Source organism: Tachysurus vachellii, chromosome 7 (genome assembly GCF_030014155.1).
Source record: "Tachysurus vachellii isolate PV-2020 chromosome 7, HZAU_Pvac_v1, whole genome shotgun sequence".
Lineage (NCBI taxonomy): Eukaryota > Metazoa > Chordata > Actinopteri > Siluriformes > Bagridae > Tachysurus > Tachysurus vachellii.
In genome coordinates, this window is record NC_083466.1 from 812,768 (window position 1) to 830,000 (window position 17,233).

General features: G+C 42.0%; 3 protein-coding genes across 4 annotated transcripts in view; 1 reads left to right on the forward strand and 2 right to left on the reverse strand.

Moving 5' to 3' along the window:
* Positions 1–962: 962 nt before the first annotated feature.
* anxa13l (annexin A13, like) lies at positions 963–7,314 on the reverse strand. Its single transcript, XM_060873720.1, has 11 exons — positions 7,232–7,314; positions 6,303–6,378; positions 6,095–6,189; positions 5,405–5,575; positions 5,226–5,259; positions 5,058–5,137; positions 4,771–4,839; positions 4,500–4,601; positions 3,821–3,896; positions 3,283–3,395; positions 963–3,141 (listed from the first exon to the last, which is right to left on the reverse strand). The coding sequence occupies exons 1-11, from the start codon at positions 7,244–7,246 to the stop codon at positions 3,022–3,024; spliced, it is 951 nt and encodes a 316-aa protein (XP_060729703.1). The 5' UTR covers positions 7,247–7,314; the 3' UTR covers positions 963–3,021.
* Positions 7,315–10,009: 2,695 nt separating this feature from the next.
* ap2m1a (adaptor related protein complex 2 subunit mu 1a) lies at positions 10,010–15,137 on the forward strand. The gene is made up of 12 exons (XM_060873721.1): positions 10,010–10,157; positions 10,903–11,021; positions 11,820–12,085; positions 12,477–12,559; positions 13,131–13,136; positions 13,312–13,447; positions 13,597–13,741; positions 13,927–14,049; positions 14,129–14,264; positions 14,346–14,443; positions 14,524–14,635; positions 14,808–15,137. The coding sequence occupies exons 2-12, from the start codon at positions 10,948–10,950 to the stop codon at positions 14,940–14,942; spliced, it is 1,314 nt and encodes a 437-aa protein (XP_060729704.1). The 5' UTR covers positions 10,010–10,157; positions 10,903–10,947; the 3' UTR covers positions 14,943–15,137.
* Positions 15,138–15,491: 354 nt separating this feature from the next.
* pcyt1aa (phosphate cytidylyltransferase 1A, choline a) overlaps positions 15,492–17,233 on the reverse strand; it is a 4,851-nt gene continuing 3,109 nt past the window's right edge. For both annotated transcript variants that reach the window (XM_060873719.1, XM_060873718.1), the window contains exons 8-9: positions 17,154–17,233; positions 15,492–16,864 (exon numbers count right to left, since the gene is read on the reverse strand). The exon at positions 17,154–17,233 is cut by the window's right edge and continues 109 nt beyond it. In XM_060873719.1, the coding sequence (XP_060729702.1) occupies positions 16,634–16,864; positions 17,154–17,233 (311 nt within the window). In that variant the 3' untranslated portion in view covers positions 15,492–16,633. The remainder of the gene's footprint in view (positions 16,865–17,153) is intronic.

The window sequence follows — 17,233 nt, forward strand, 5'->3', positions numbered from 1 at the left end:
CGATCGCTGACAGGAACTTCATCCTCACACCAGCTGAAATGTTGATTCCTGCTAAAATGTGGGTTTTGTTCAGGAATGCGCTCATTTCTTTTGCTTCTGTACTGAAAAAGATGTTGGTCTATAAGCCATATACTGTAAGCTAGCACTTCAGGATCATGGCATTTGGAGTGAATTAGCAGTGTGCGTGACATCACGCTGGAGTTATTCTATACGCTGAGGAATGGTGAGGATGGATTCCTTCCTGCTCCTAATGTAAAACACACACTTGTCCTTAAAGGGTCCTGATGCACACCACTCGCTGCCATTAACACCCTCGATAAAACCTACTTCAGACGGTGATTTCACTCCTGGAGGACAGGAAACGGTCTGGAGCTCGTCTATTAGTCGTCATAATGATTTTGACATAAATCAATGAAGAGACCTTCAGAAGCTATCTGCTAGCTAGCTGCTACTGGACAGGCCACACCCACAAGCCACAAAATACATGCCGCTCGAGTGCTAACGTGAACGTACCGATGCTAGTCTTGTTTGTAACTTGTTTTGTGGGCGTGGCCTATTCTAAGCTATTTCATGTCTGTTATTATGCTAATTAATGTAACCTGACAGTTTAATGATTTAACAGTATGACAGCTGTGAGAGTTCTTTTCCCAGAATGCACCTTGCCCTGCGCTGACCTTGTGATGCTACTGTGTGACATCTGGACTGATTTCAGCATCTGGCCAGTTGTGGGTTGTTCATCTCGGTGTGTGTGGAAGTAAAGAGCGTTTGATCGACGCCACACATCCGGGCTGCTGGTTAGATGTAACCTGATCCACACTTCAGTTTCAGAGCTCCTTCAGTTCAGCTACAGAAACACTGTTCATCTGTTTAAACACAGATCTATCTATCTATCTATCTATCTATCTATCTATCTATCTAGCTATCTCTGTTTTCTCAACAGTAAGAATTCAGACTAAAAGCAGTTGTTTACGTGTTATTTATTGATTGACACAAAGTTGTTTGAAGTGTTTATTTCCTCCCACAGTTTCTTCATCTTCTCTTCCCCTGTATTAGTGATTGCACTCGCTCATATTCACATTCATATCAGCTGCAGATAAATATATCACAAAGCAACGTATACACGATTGATCATCATCAGCACTAACAGTGAGGAGGACATTTCAGCTTCTGCTGATGTTTTCTCCTGCTCTCCACCTCCACAAGCCACAGTTACAGGGTTATTCAGCAGGAGGCAGCGTATAGACACACGTTACAGTAGTATAGATAGTCAGAAGAAGGAATAACGGGTTAGAAACACTTCCTGTTAAAGAGGAAACACCTGACGCTACTGTCAGCAGGACGATCAGAAGATCTAGAGGGACATTTTAGACTAGGATTGAGTTCTGTTTAGTGCTTTATAAGAAACTTGACACGTCCCTTTAAATACTTCCACTTTTGTTGTTTTAAAGTTTTCTATAGTTTCAGTTCGGGGGGAAAAAGAGGGGTGAATCGTTTTCACGCTCGAGCTCTGATGCTAATCTTTCTCTGATCTCTCTCTATCTCTCTCTCTCTCTCTATCTCCTTCTCTCTATCTCTGTCCTCTCCCTCTCCCTCTCTCTCTCCTTCTCTCTCTCTCTCTCTATCTCCTCCTCTCTATCTCTTCTCGCTCTCCTTCTCTCTCTCTCCTTCTCTCTCTCTCTCTCGCTTTCTCTCTCTCGCTTTCTCTCTCTCTCTCCTTCTCTCTCTCTCTCTCTCTCTATCTCCTCCTCTCTATCTCTTCTCGCTCTCCTTCTCTCTCTCTCCTTCTCTCTCTCTCTCTCCTTCTCTCTCTCTATCTCCTTCTCTCTCTCTCTCTCTCTCTCTCCTTCTCTCTCTCGCCTTCTCTCTCGCCTTGTCTCTCTCTCTCTTGCCTTCTCTCTCGCCTTGTCTCTCTCTCTCTCTCGCCTTCTCTCTCGCCTTGTCTCTCTCTCTCTCTCGCCTTCTCTCTCGCCTTGTCTCTCTCTCTCTCTCGCCTTGTCTCTCTCTCTTTCGCCTTCTCTCTCGCCTTGTCTCTCTCTCTTTCGCCATCTCTCTCTTGCTTTCTCTCTCTCTCGCTTTCTCTCTCTCTCACCTTCTCTCTCTCTCTCTCTCTCTAAGTCCATAAATCCCACCAGGCTCTGCTTTACGCTGGAGCAAATAAGATGATGTGGTTTCACTAAATGACGGTATTTGTTAGATTTAATGCTGCTGAACGCTTCGTTACTGAACACATCATTATAATGACACTAAAAAAAAAAACAACATGAGTGGAGGAAACAGGATTAGGAGTAGAAGCAGTGTAGCACTGTTAATAACACGCCCTCGCCAACGTCTCCATCTAAATCAACCCGAAATTCGCTCTCAAACTCAGAACAAATATCCATGCCATGAAACTTTGGCCTGGAAGTGTAGAAAATGCTGAAAATTGTGTTTTATTTCTCTATCAAATGCGATGAAGTATCAAAACGGGACGATAAAAATGTTACTGTAATAGAATTAGAATCGTGGTCACAAAATACAAACGTGTGCTTGAGAAAAAGTTGTGACTAAATCACTCAAAAAAAAGAAAGAAACCTAAAAGATTTTTTTTTTAAAAAATTAAAAATATCTAAAGTTAGTTTTTGATTTTTTTTAACTAGTAAATAAAAATGTCCAAAAATTAGAATTTGTATTTTAGTAGAATTTTTACGAGTAAGTTTTTGGAAAACTTCAAAAAAAAAAAAACAATTAGTTTGTAGATTTTTCTCGTAGGTAAGACCTCGGCCACGGAACTTTTTTCCAAATATCTAAATTTGTGTTTGAGAGTTTTTAAAAAGAGAAATTGTGTTAAAAACAGGATTTTGTAGTAAAACTCTAAATATAAGCGTGAGATCTGTCAGCGCTTGTGTGTCGGATGGAGGGGAAGTGGACGAGAGCGTGTTAAAGCAGTATTGGAACACAGCCTGTGTGTGATTCCTCTAGGCAGTGTTAATGAGAAGGTTGGTTCGTGGTGTTGGGATTTAATGTCGGACCCTGTTTAGCGCTTCAGTGCAGGATGGCCAACAGGAGGCGCTTGAAATCCCCGCCGCAGTCCGAGCTCAGAGCGTCCTTCAGCGTCACGTCAAACTTCTCCAGATACATGTCCTTAATGGTCTCCAGGTCCAACTGCACAAAGAACCGGACAATAAATACAGCTTTAGGATCAGAAAGGAACAACTCTGACTCCGCCCACCACTTCGTCACAGTTTAGCTAATATTTACTGAGTTTAAATTAATAACAAAAGCACAATCAAAACGAAGTCGTACCTCGGAGCGTCCCACTATGATGCGGATCAGCGTGTCCTCGTCCGTCCCTGCGCCCGACATGGCTGCGTTCAGGCGCCGGGCAAAATATAGCTGTGGGTTTTTAGCACAGCGAACTGTTTAACAAACAGAGGATGAAAGTTACACGTCATCACACTAGGGCTGTGTCTTATTGTGTTTTTTTCCCTTTTATTTAGGACACAGTGGGACTTCCTGTCCTCTATAAACATCACCGTTAACTTTGTCACACTGAATCACACTGATACTCATGCACTATTCTACATTGTGTCGTATAAACAGTGTGAGATGAAAAGCGATGCACTTATTCAACTGAACACCCCTCAACACTCACGCTAAGACGTCTTACACCTGTCTGTTAAATTATGATTTGAGACGCATCTTGTGATGTCATAAAGGTGGCCATCTTGTGCAGAAATCACTTTTTCCCTAAATGTTGTACTGTGACTCCGCCCCTTCTAAGCCACACCCCTTCGGAACACTGATCGGGTCTCGACTGATGACTGTATAATCGTCACGTTACCCAGAGTTATGTAGCAGTCCTTTAACGTCCCTGTGGCTTCACTGCTGATAGCATCGAGGATATCTGTCCCAGACATCTACACACACACACACACAATTTACTGAATTATTATTTTATAATTATAATATATACATATAATTATTTAATTAATTACTGACACCAAATTATCCACTTGTGCACCTATCGAGATGGATATTGGCACAGTGTCCATGGAACTGCTTCTTAGCTAGAGCGCTAGTTAGCTAGACTCTTGTTAACAAATGTAGCTTTCACTTAAATCTCTACCTTAAAGTCCTCGGGGAAATTGATTTACTTGTATTATATGATGATGATGATGATGATGAAGAAACAACATAGCCTTTGGCTAGCATTAGCATTGTACGTTACTGCTGTTCCTTCTAGCTAACACATGGCTGACACACTGCTTCATTTACCAGCTTATTTCTATATAAATATGATAAATGACCAGGATTCTGTTACTCATATGCTTGTGTGTGTGTGTGTGTGTGTGTTCCAGTTTTTCTGATTTTTCTCATCCTGGATATTTTTCTGTTGAACATCTGCTACTCTGCTGCTACTCTATGAATGTGGCTCTGCAGCTGGATTGGGTTTCACTGAGCCTCTGGTGTCTGAGCCCTGGATCCATGACAGATAATAATTCTGAATGAACTTTTCTCACAGATTCGTAATATCTGAAGGTGGCCTGAAGCTGCAGGTAGTTCCTGTGAGTGAGGATGTAGGTGAAAGTGGACTCGTCCGTGCCGAAGCGTCCTTCTCCAGCCTGAAGGAGAAGCGATAAAGACCATAAACACGGCGAAATGTCCAGGAGCAGGAATAGTGTGGATATTTTATCAGAAGACTTTCCGCACAATTGTGTGATTCTCACTTTATTACCCAAATGCACAACACCTCGTGTCATAGGTAAATAAATATCAGGTATGCTGAGTCACCTCGATCAGAGCCGTGGCGTCCTGTTCAGCCAGTTCTTCATCCACGTCGAAACCCTCGTCCCTGCTAGCCTACAGATGTAGGAACACTTCATTGTGTAAATAAAACTGCATGAGGGTCAATATATATATAAAACGGTGCACGATATATCAGTTTAACATCACTGACTGATGAAGAACTTTCATATAATTACACCGTGAACATTATTAAAGGCTCTACTTGGATTGACCGCTGTTGCTTGGCAACCAGGGAATATAGATAACATGCATACACATGCAGAATATTTTACCTGAAGGAGCGAAATCAACAAGTTTCTCACGTCTCCGCTGGTGTCGTCCTCGATGTCAGCTTCCAGGTCGTGCTCGTGGACTACGTGACAGACGTACAAACACACGGCGTCAGTGCGCTCGTCTTTGCGGAAACACGTTAAATTGCTAGTGACGGATTTAGTTCTTACCCTGAGCGTACGCCTCCTTAATATTCACAATTTCCTGTGAATGAAATGCATCAGAGTGAGCGGGAAGGTGTATGATGAAGTGATGTGATGTGACGTATCATACAGAACAAGTCTGAAGGGTTAATGAGGTCCTATAGAGCAGAGCACGGATATAACGTGTGTGTGTGTGTGTGTGAGACCTGGTTTGTGCTGGTACACAGGATCTCCACCAGCACATCCTCGTCAGTTCCGGCTCCCTTCATGGCTCGCCGCAGCTCTTTAGCAGTGTAGATGTGAGGAAGATCCAGCATGGCCATGATGGCTTTCTCAAAACTTCCCGTCAGTTCGCTCTTCAGCACCTCCTCCAGCTCCTGTGGGGAATCAGCTAATTCTGTTCTGTTCTGCAGTGTGTGTGTGTGTGTGTGTGTTTTGATTAGTTGCTCTATTTCAACAAAAACATATAAATCACTAGATAATTATTTATACATATGAATGTCAATGTATACATTCTCCTGCATGAAGATTACCATATATGGACTTAAAGACACGCCCCCATGGCTTTTAAGGAACGCCTACTTTATGTCGGTCTTAAACCATATGGTCTTAAAATAGAGAAATATGACCTTTAAGTAACAAATTTACTGACATTCATATACAGATGTAAAGACACGCCCACATTTCTTTCTACAGACTATAAGACACACCCATTCACTGGTGCACTAATTTCCATATATAGGAAAAATGTCCGGCCCACGTTTCTATATATGGCTCAGAGCTGCACCCAGTTCCGTAAAGGGGCTGAAAGCCAAGCCTGCAGACAGATCTGATTACAGCTGACAGCCATTTGTGTGTGTGTGTGTGTGTGTGTGTGTGTGTGTGCATCATCATACATCATCATATTTCTCAAGGTACGCTTGTTTAATCTCCATGCGCTGGGCTGACGAGCGGTTAGCTAAGATGGAGATGATGACCTCTTCATCAGTGCCTGTACAAAGCAATGAGACGTCACAGAGTGTTACAATGAAGCCGTGTGTCTCAGGTTCGTTATGAGATTGTGTGTGTGTGTGCGTGTGTGTGTGTGTGTGGAAAGTGACATACCCATTCCTTTGCAGGCTTTACGGATCTCCTTAATATCTGCCACCACATCAAAGTCCTCATAGGGAAAGACTGTAGGCTGCAACCAGACAAACACACAGGGTCATGATGCATACATTCAGCACACAGTATCTCATATTCACGACACTCAGAACATTCAGCACACAGTATCTCATATTCACGACACTCAGAACATTCAGCACACAGTATCTCATATTCACGACACTCAGAACATTCAGCACACACAAAAAGACAAACAAATGGACGACAAGCTGTCGAATGAACTTCATAAACTCTGTGTCGAATAAAGAATTAAAAGTGCTCCAAATAATTTTTTTTCCTTCTTCAGTTATTTTTATATGATTTTTAAATTGACTAAAATGAAGCGTGTGACTGAATGAAAGTTTCTGATTGTTTTATTTATTTGTGAGTTTAATTCATGGCTCAGTGCTGACTCATGATCTGTCCGCTCTGCAGTCACAGCTGGCTCAGGTCCATTAGGAGGAAGGGAGTGTGTGTGTGTGTGTGTGTGTGTGTGTGTGTGTGTGTGTGTGTGTAAGAGTGAGTGTGTGTATGTGAGTGTGTGTATGTGTAAGAGTGAGTGTGTGAGTGTGTTTGTGTGAGTGTAAGAGTGAGTGTGTGTGTGTGTGTGAGTGTAAGAGTGAGTGTGTGTGAGTGTGTGTGTGTGTGTGTGATGAAGTAAACATGCAGTGGATTAAAAACACTTTATATCATGAAACAGGATAAAAAATAACAGTATAGAGAATAATAATAGTAATCATCATCATCATCATAATCATCATCATCATCATAATCATCATCATCATCATCATCATCATCATCATCATCATCATCATAATAACTTTGATGCAGAGTGTAAGGAAATGTTACAGTTGTAAAGAAAACGCATAAATAAAGAAATCTGTACTTACTTGAACGTTGCCCATCTTTATCCCGAGTGCACGCGCTACCACTCTCACTGCGTCCAGCGTGCGCGCGCGCGCTCCGTCCTGCCCAGTCACTCCTCTGACGTCATCTGTTTACCAAACGCCCTTCTGTAGGTTCGGGCAAAATGGCGGCGTGCTTTGCTTTGGTGACATTTTCTTTTACGTGGGAAACATAATGTAAACGGAAATGAAAAACAACTCTCAAATATTTATTCTGATTCATTCAGATCATATATTTGCGTATTCATTTATTTATTTATTATTATTTATTAATTACTTTTCTGTCAGTAATTTTTATTTATATTTGTCAACTTGTTTGTTTATTTATTAATCGACTTTATTACGAGAAATTGTTCGATTTCATCTTGTGGTTGTTTGCTGTTACATAATTCATTTCTGCTTAAATACCAGATATATTTTATTAATAGTCAATCTGTTTGTGTTAAAGTCATAAATCCACCTAAGATTGCTATAGTTAAATAATTCATTAATAAAAAACACACTCTCTTGTCTGTATCTCTGATGGAAAATAAACCCCGTGCAGAATATAAATGAATTGGTGCTGTTTTGCAGATGGACATCATCATGAATGATCAGATATTAAACTGATTTACCCCAAAACCTGGTGGCTTCTGACAGCTACCACTTTAAATCATGACCCCAAACAAGTCTCCAAACCAACACAAACATTTCCAGTGTTCACATTGTTTATTTACACTCTATATAAAGCCCTGATTCTAAATAGGAGTCTGAATTTCAGTCACGCGACTCTGAATGGAATTTAATTTTACACAAACTCTTTGTTGAGATGAAATAGTTCCGACCCACACACACACACACACACACACTCTCTTATCTCTCTCTCTCTCTCTCTCTCTCTCTCTCTCACACACACACACACATTTATCACACACACTTATCACACACACTTATCTCACACACATTTATCTCACACACACACTCACTCTTATCACACACACACACACACTTATCACACACACACTTATCTCACACACAGTTATCACACACACACACACCTGTCATACACACACACACTTATCACACACAAACACACACACTCACACATGCAGTGTCGACCTCCGTTCACGTGATTACTACATTACATCATCTATAAATCATCTGAAACAATAAAATTATTATTTACTTTTTAGCACAAAGATTGAACCAAGAGAGAAACTCCACAGTCAGTCTGAAGCTTTACTGGGTACTTGATTTAATTAAAAAGTATAACTGTATAATTTCCAACAATGTTTGCGGATATATACAGTACACATTTTCTCTATTTTACAATTAAAACAATCTCTCCATGACATTTTACTATTAATAAGATTTATTACTGAACAGAGTTTAGCTTTAAGACTTCAGATGGCTTTAATTAGTTTAGACTTTTCATAAATGTTGTACTTATATTCCCTAAAATAAGCATTTATTTAAATATAATATAGTTTTATTAATTTTGCTGTCATTTTAGTTGAAAATATTATTCAATTATAGATTATTAAATGTTAAAAATGACACTAATATAAATATAACGATGTTTTTTTTCCTTTAGACCTTATTAAAAATTATAGTTTTTATACTGCAAAATATTTGATGAAATTCGTGATTGTTGTAATATATATTTTTTAAATTGACTGATAATTAATGTACATAATTATATATTTTTGTATGACTATAATAATTTTATCATTGATATTAATTTTAAATGGACAGATGCGATAAATAAAACCTTTACAAAAGAAACACGCTATTACATTAAAGGTGGGGTCTCAGTTGTTTGAGAAATGCTTCAGTAAACTGAGTCGGGACGACAAACTAAACAAAAATCAAAACAAACGTGTCACCAATGAGCAGACAGGGGCGTGTCTTGTCAATATGGGCGGAGAGAGTGTTCAGTGCGCATGTGTGACATTAGCAGAAAGCGGTTTTAACATTGACATGGAGGATAAAAACAAAGAAAGAAAGAGAAGAAAGACTTACGATAAGGTAAGAAGTAGGACGTGTTAATATAGGATCAGCTTTCCAGCGCTGGAGAGAACTGAAGGAGCAGGAAGTTGGTCACATATTCACAGATTGGAGTTTCCTGAGTCAATAACTCCTGAGCTAAACGCTGTTACTACACAAATAACACCTCTTTTCTATCGTAGTAATGTAGAGACGCAGCTACAACCGTGTTTTGTGTAGTAACAGTGTTTAGCTCAGGAGTTATTGACTCAGGAAACTCCAATCTGTGAATATGTGACCAACTTTACTTAAGACGCCGAGGCGCTTTTTTCCTTCTCGATAGGTGAGTAACGTTGGTTTTGTTTTGTTACACAGAACTAATATATGTCTTTGTCCTTTACATGATTATGCTTGTGTGTCATTTTTGCTTGTTTGTTTATCTACAATCGTATTGTTCTTCACTTCAGCTATGATAAAGACACATTTATTTCCAGTAGTTGCCTGGGTTACGTATGTATGTGTGGGCGGAGCGATCAATACAGGGGTGGGACCCATTTGGGTTAGGGGCGTGTTTGTTTTGGTGATTTTTATATGTCAACATTGGCTTTCAAACATCGGAGACCCCACCTTTAAAATATGTAGAAATGGCTGCGTGATACTTTGGCTGAATACCAAATGCATATATAGTGCACTAGCTATACGCCGTTAATACTTGATATCAGACCCTACCAAGTGCTCTAATGTAGTTATTAGTTAGCTATATTACATGCAGCCCTGCGTCCTTGGCGCATGCGCACTACGCCGAGACCGTCAGCTGACTTCCAGGCTGGAGGGAGGGAGACATCCTGAGGTAAATGAGCTCCGATGTTCCCGCTAATCCTTTAACAGCCTCAAAAAAGACAAAAATCGGGTTGTTCCGCGTTTATTGCAGCGGATCTTACTGAAGGTATGATTATGGTTAGATTAAACAAATCACATTAAGACAACAATAATAATAAAATCCCGCACCGTTTGCCGTAGTGTTAGCTTATGGCTAATTGCGCGCGTGCGCCTCTGAGGAGACCGAACGCCTTCTAAATGTTGTGTGATAAATAAATAAATAAATAAATAAATATAGGACAAAAGGATGAATTATTGAGTGAGAAAAGGAAGGTTCTAGATCACAAGGTGGAACTTGTATTAATATTTAATGGGACTTTTTTTTCCCCCACAGACGCTGACGCCATGTCTGATTCATAATATCGAGATTAAACCGGTTTTAGTTGTTTTGTTTATCTCTAAAATCAAATTTTATCTCTGTGAAAAAAAATCTATCTAAAACGACATTGAAATATATCTTTCACTGGAAGATCTTCTAAAATAATCCTGATGTAACCTATATATATGTTAATGTCATATCAGAATATATTTATCTGAATATATTTGAATTTATTTGAATATAAAATGACATCTATTATTATTATTATTATAGAGAAGTGTGTGTGTGTGTAGAGAAGCTACTAGGAATATTCAACTTTACACTAACGACTAAATGATATTCATGATCAATCATCAATATGTATGAGGATGCAAATTGCTCTCTAGCTATAAACCACGCCCCCAGATCCATACTTCACAGCAGAATAGTTTGAGTTGTGTGTGTAGGTGTGTGTAAGGACTTTAACACTTTTACTAATTAATCGTTTTTGCAGGAGGGAGAACCCACCATGGCATGTGAGGTGTGAGGAGCAGCCACCATGATTGGAGGACTGTTCATTTACAACCATAAAGGGGAGGTCCTGATCTCCCGTGTGTACCGTGATGACATAGGGTGAGTTCTCTGCTAAACTTTTCCACTACGGTCCTGTCGTCTGTGTTCCTCGTATCGTCTCGTCGCCATTCTGAGACTTGTTTGGTGTCTTGTTAAGGTTGAGGATTCATTTGAATTCGTGTGAATTTAGGTCTAAAAGCTGAAAGGACGTCTAATCTGATACCGGCTCCTCCTTGGGCTTTTTCACGGTTATCAGCACCATTGTTCTGGTACAGAGCAACCGTCATGCTGCAGCAGGGCCACGGGAAGGAGCACAGGAAGCGCAGATTAGAGAAGATCCTGTGTTTGCTTCGGTTTTAGCTGCTTCAGCTTTTTTTTCCTCTTTTTTCTCTTAATCACCCCTGAAATGAACACACATTAGCAGACGTTTTTTTTAAAAGACTGTTTTGGGGGAATCGTCTTTTTTTTATCGTGTGTGTAGACACCAAACATGCCCTAGCTAATCTCCATGTTTATTTTACATTCAGCTGTGTGTGAGAGTGTCAACCTGATGTGTGTAATTATGGGATTAGTGTTTTAACGATCTCCAACCTGTGTGTGTGTGAGAATTCAGCCGATCACAGACGCGGTATTGTACTAAACAGCATAATGCTAACTAGCTCACTTAACTGAAATGAATGTGATCTGTGGACGGTAACCAGCAACGTGTATCTTGCTATCTTAATTAAACCAGGTAGCTGTGTTTGCTAGAACGGTTGATGGTAGCAGTAAAAGATGGAGATTTCTGGAGGACTGGTGAGAAATTTATAGGTTCTGTTCCATTTCCCGTCCTCTCATTCTCTCTCTCCTCCCATCTAGGAGGAATGCGGTGGATGCGTTCCGCGTGAACGTGATCCACGCCCGGCAACAGGTGCGCTCGCCCGTCACCAACATTGCACGCACCAGCTTCTTCCACGTGAAGCGCTCCAACATCTGGTTGGCAGCCGTCACCAAGCAGAACGTCAACGCCGCCATGGTGTTCGAGTTCCTCTACAAGATGTGTGACGTGATGATGGCCTACTTCGGTAAGATCAGCGAGGAGAACATCAAGAACAACTTCGTCCTCATCTACGAGCTCCTGGACGGTAATCACTACACACAAATCCAGAAATATTCATAAAGCCAAAGATTACAATAACAAAAATTATAGTAGTGATGCTGTAATAAAAGAAAAGGAAAAAGTGAGCAAGAACGAAGAAAACGAAAAGAAGAAAGGGAACAGAGGGAAAGAAAGGAACCCTTTTCTTTATTCCTTCCCTCCCTCCATTTTTGTTTCCCTTGAGAAGTAGATCGCAAGAAAGTAGGAAGTGAGGGAGGAAGGGGGGTGAAACAGAAAGAAAGGGGTGTGGAAAGGAGGTTGATTGTGAAAAGAGGGAGGGAAGGAGAGAGAGAAAGAATGTTAGGAGGGAAGAAGCAGGTGACTATGAGGTGTTAATGTCACACTAATGTCATGGGTGTGTGTGTGTGTACACACAGAGATTCTGGATTTTGGATATCCTCAGAATTCGGAGACCGGAGCACTTAAGACGTTTATTACTCAGCAGGGCATTAAGGGTCAGGTAAGCTCCTCCCCTCCTCCTACACACTCACTCCTGATTGGCTGCATGCTGTGGGTTCACCTTTTAGTATTGAGTCATTCATCACAGTTCCACTGCACTTCCTGTATGACTGCATAAAAGAGGACAAATATGGATACGAACGAAGAAAAGCTGAGAGAGAAAGAAGGGATGAAGAAGATTAAGTAAATAAAGAGAGAAAAAGAGAAAGAAAGTGAGGGAGAAGGTAGGAACGATTCAGAGAGAGGAAAAGCAGAAGAGGAAGATCGAAAGAAAGAGATTGCAACAGAACTAGAGAAGATAATGTCGAAAATATATTGAAGGAAAGAGTGAGAGTAATATGCATAGAAAAATAAAGAGAAGGTAAAATGTATAGAGAGGAAGATGTATATAGGAAGAGAAATATATTGGGGGGAGAGAGTAAAGTGAAAGCGAGACAGCAATGAGAAATAGAATGAAGAGGGGAACAAATAAAGGATAGGAGTGAGGGAGGTGTGAAGGTGTGTCGTCTCTGTAACCAAATGTTTTTTTTTTCTCTTCCTCATGCTGTGCGTTTGGACCTGGATCATTGTAGCATCAGGTCAGTGAGTGTGCGCGTGAGTGTGTTTTGTGAGTGTGCGCGTCTCTGTGTGTTTTGTGAGTGTGTGTGTCTGTGTGAGTGTGTGTTTCTGTTTGTGTGTGTGAGAGAGAGCTGTGACAGTTGATTGATTTTTTTTTTATTCATTAATTGAAGTCCTAACCTATTTGTTCCTCAGACGAAGGAGGAACAGTCTCAGATCACCAGCCAGGTGACGGGGCAGATCGGCTGGCGTCGAGAGGGCATTAAATACCGCCGTAACGAGCTCTTCCTGGACGTGCTGGAGAGCGTCAACCTGCTCATGTCCCCACAGGGTGAGATAACGAGGGGTCACACCGATCATCGTGTTTAATGAAACATTATATAAATAATCATTTGTAGACAGCAGACTAAATAAACCCTGGGGTGTGTTCCTAACTTCTAGGTGTTCACAGAGGTTGTATTTGTGCGTGTGTTACTGCAGGTCAGGTGCTGAGCGCTCACGTTTCAGGTCGTGTAGTGATGAAAAGCTACCTGAGCGGCATGCCCGAGTGCAAGTTTGGCATGAACGACAAGATCGTCATCGACAAGCAGGGGAAAGCTGGAGCGAGTGATGAGACCGGGAAGAGGTAACTGTAAATCCGTTCATTATTAGCCTGTGATTCTGATGAGCGTCTCTTTATAAAGGCTGTCGCTACTGTACATTGCATATGTACTACATGTTGTTAGAAGGGTCCAGATCCCTGAGGTATAGGAGGTAGGTAGGTACGGACGTGCTGTGTTTTTAAAATGCGTGTGTGTGTGTGATCGTCAGCAGTGGGAAACAGTCCATCGCTATCGACGACTGCACCTTCCACCAGTGTGTGCGTCTCAGCAAGTTCGACTCTGAGCGCAGCATCAGCTTCATCCCTCCAGACGGAGAGTACGAGCTCATGAGGTAAGCGCGACCTTCACGAGTCCTCAGGTTTACTCCTGTGAGCTGTGAGTTACGTTTCAATAGTATTCTCGTCTCGAAGGTATCGCACCACGAAGGACATCATCCTGCCGTTCCGAGTCATTCCGTTGGTCCGTGAAGTCGGACGCACCAAGCTGGAGGTAAAAGTAGTCATCAAGTCCAACTTCAAACCCTCTTTACTGGCACAGAAGATTGAGGTGAGTTCACTTGTTGATTTGGTTGGTTAGTTTTTGATTCATTGACCGATGGACTGACTGACTGATTGCTCCTGGTCCCAGGTTCGCATCCCCACCCCTCTGAACACCAGCGGCGTGCAGGTGATCTGTATGAAGGGCAAAGCCAAGTACAAGGCCAGCGAGAACGCCATCGTGTGGAAGTCAGTGATGAGTAGCGTTTATTTTGTGACTCGACTCTGCTCCGTGTGTGTGTCTGAGATTGTGTTGTTCTTGTTATCAGGATTAAGCGCATGGCTGGAATGAAGGAGTCTCAGATCAGCGCTGAGATCGAGCTGCTGCCCACCAACGATAAGAAGAAGTGGGCTCGTCCTCCCATTTCAATGAACTTCGAGGTGAGACTCAAAAAACTTTAAAGTAGAAATCATGCTGCTGATGTTCACGCTTTATATCTTTAACTGTACATTCCTACAAATACAAAAAGCTCTGAACCGATCAAACATTTAAAGAAGGTAGAAAAGTCGTTCGTTTAGAACTTCATCCTTGGTCGTGTTTCCTCATCGTCAGGTGCCGTTTGCTCCGTCCGGTCTGAAGGTTCGCTACCTGAAGGTGTTCGAGTCCAAGCTGAACTACAGCGACCACGACGTCATCAAATGGGTTCGCTACATCGGCCGCAGCGGCATCTACGAGACGCGCTGCTGAGCGCGCGGCCAGCCGTCTCCAGTCCCTCAACTCCCCTCTGAGACGGCGGACGAGTTCAAACAAACAGTAGAGGATTATGCAAATGTGAGCTGTTGTTCTGTGTGTGTGAAGAGTTTAGAACAGAGAGTCGTAGCGTCTGTGAGAGAGAGAACACGGCAGAACCGTGTCCAGGAGACTAGAGCGGACGCTGTGTTCTCTCTCTGATCTACTCGCTTTCTGTATCAGTAAAACTATATATAAATATCATTAAAAAAAAAAAAGGGAAAGCGGTGTCTTATTCCTCAGAGCTGGACACAGTCAGATCAGATGGACACAGCAGCACTTTCCTGTACATACAGACACTAGTGAGTTCACCTTCTATATCTTTATTCTAGGAGCTGCTCAGTCTAACACTAATGAGACTAGTTTTTAAAATAATCATCATTGTCTACTGACAGTGTGGTGTGTGTGTGTGTGTGTGTGTGTAGAATGATCAGAACCTTTAAACACACTTCTGTTTCATACAGCAGACGCCTGGTTGTCAGGGAGGAACGAGACCTTCATCTGGAGTTTTGTTCATATTCCACTGATTTAATAATCTTCCAGAAACCCGAGCAGTCGTCGGGCAGAAGGAAAGAAAAATAAGATCTTGTGCAGTTAGAGACGAACGAATGAGTGTCGATACAGCAGCTGTACAGATTCTTACATTTACACACATCATCATCATCATCATCATCATCATCACAGCTCTGACAGTGCAATAAACCTCGATCGGTTGGGCTTCCTTGCCGACGCTATCGGGTTTCCTCGAACGCTCGTTATCGCGAACAGGATCGTCGCTCCTCAATATTAAACACTTTTCAGCGCTTACGAATAAAAAGAGAGAAGAAAAGACGTGATTAGACGTTAATCCCGTGCACCATAAACGCAGTCCAGGCTAATGTGGCTAACTTTCTCACCGGCGCAGTCTAAGCCTCGTGTAGTTTTTTTTTTTTTTTTTCTGCTATAGACTTTACCAAAAAAAATATAAATAAATAAAACGTGAACACACATCGCAAACAGCTGGAGAAACGACGTCCGTAAAACTACGACTTCTCTCAGATTCTCTAAAATACTGGTTTCTGATTGGCTGGAAGGTGTGTTCGAGGTAATCGAGCTCCAGACTGAATAATACATATTCATACTGTGTAACCATGACAACAATCAGAAATACTATGCTTTGTTTAACACTTTGGCCAATATTTGGATTTCACAGAGAGAGATAAGAGTTCCGGATGGAATCATAACAAGCGTGTAGCGTGTTTAAGATAAAGAGCTGTAGGTGTGACGTGTACAGCATCCGAGCGGGATGTTAGACTGTATAACCAACGAAAAAAAGTTTGGTTTTAAACATGAATAGAAATAAAAACCTTTCCATGCACACAGACGGACGATTCCAGAGTAAAAACAGCGGCTCTTCGCTAAAAGCTGGATCTTTACAGGAAACAGAGCCAGAACACTAGCATGCCCTAACATCTCACACACACACACACACACACACACACACACACAGTCCTTCTGTATGCTGACAGATTCTACACACACAGCCGTAGCTGTGACGAGTGACGTTTTTAAAATCCGCTCTTCGCTCCGTGTTTGATGGACGGAGGACGTAGAGGAGCGCCGATAATCAGTGTCCGCGTTTCCACAGCCAGCATCCCGCATCCTCCTTCCTAATCTTCGTCGTCGTCATCCTCCTCGTCCTCGCTGATGTTCTGGCCGTGGGTGGTGATATCGTGGCGTGGGCGTTTAGTGCGGGGCGAGGAGGGCGGCGAGGTCTTGGTGAAAAACGGGAGGCGGAAGGTAGGCGAGGGCGAGCGTTCGCGGGTTGGGCTGCTGCTCGGGCTCTGACGAGGACTGATGGCCTGCAGCATGCGACCTTTTCCCTCCTTCAGCATGTGCTTCTACACACACACACACACACACACACAGGGGTGAGGGAAAAAAAAAACAACAGTCCTTTATTTCTCAGTGTATTTGTAAACTTCCAGCCAGACTAAAAAGTTTCAGTAACTGACACCACACGCGTTCATAAAATCTGACTCGGGAGTGCTGAACCCCTTTTATAGGGTGCCATTACTTTTGTCTTCACCAAACAGACTGATAGATTCGTTTTAACTTTACTATGTTAGTGTACACGGTGTGGGACGTGTGACTTTTCCCCTCTGGTGTAAACGCTCCGGTGCGACTCACCAGCGCTCCCTCCGGCCCGAACATCTGCAGGAAGTTTCCGATGAATTCCCGTGATTTCTCCTCCCACTTCTGGATCAGGT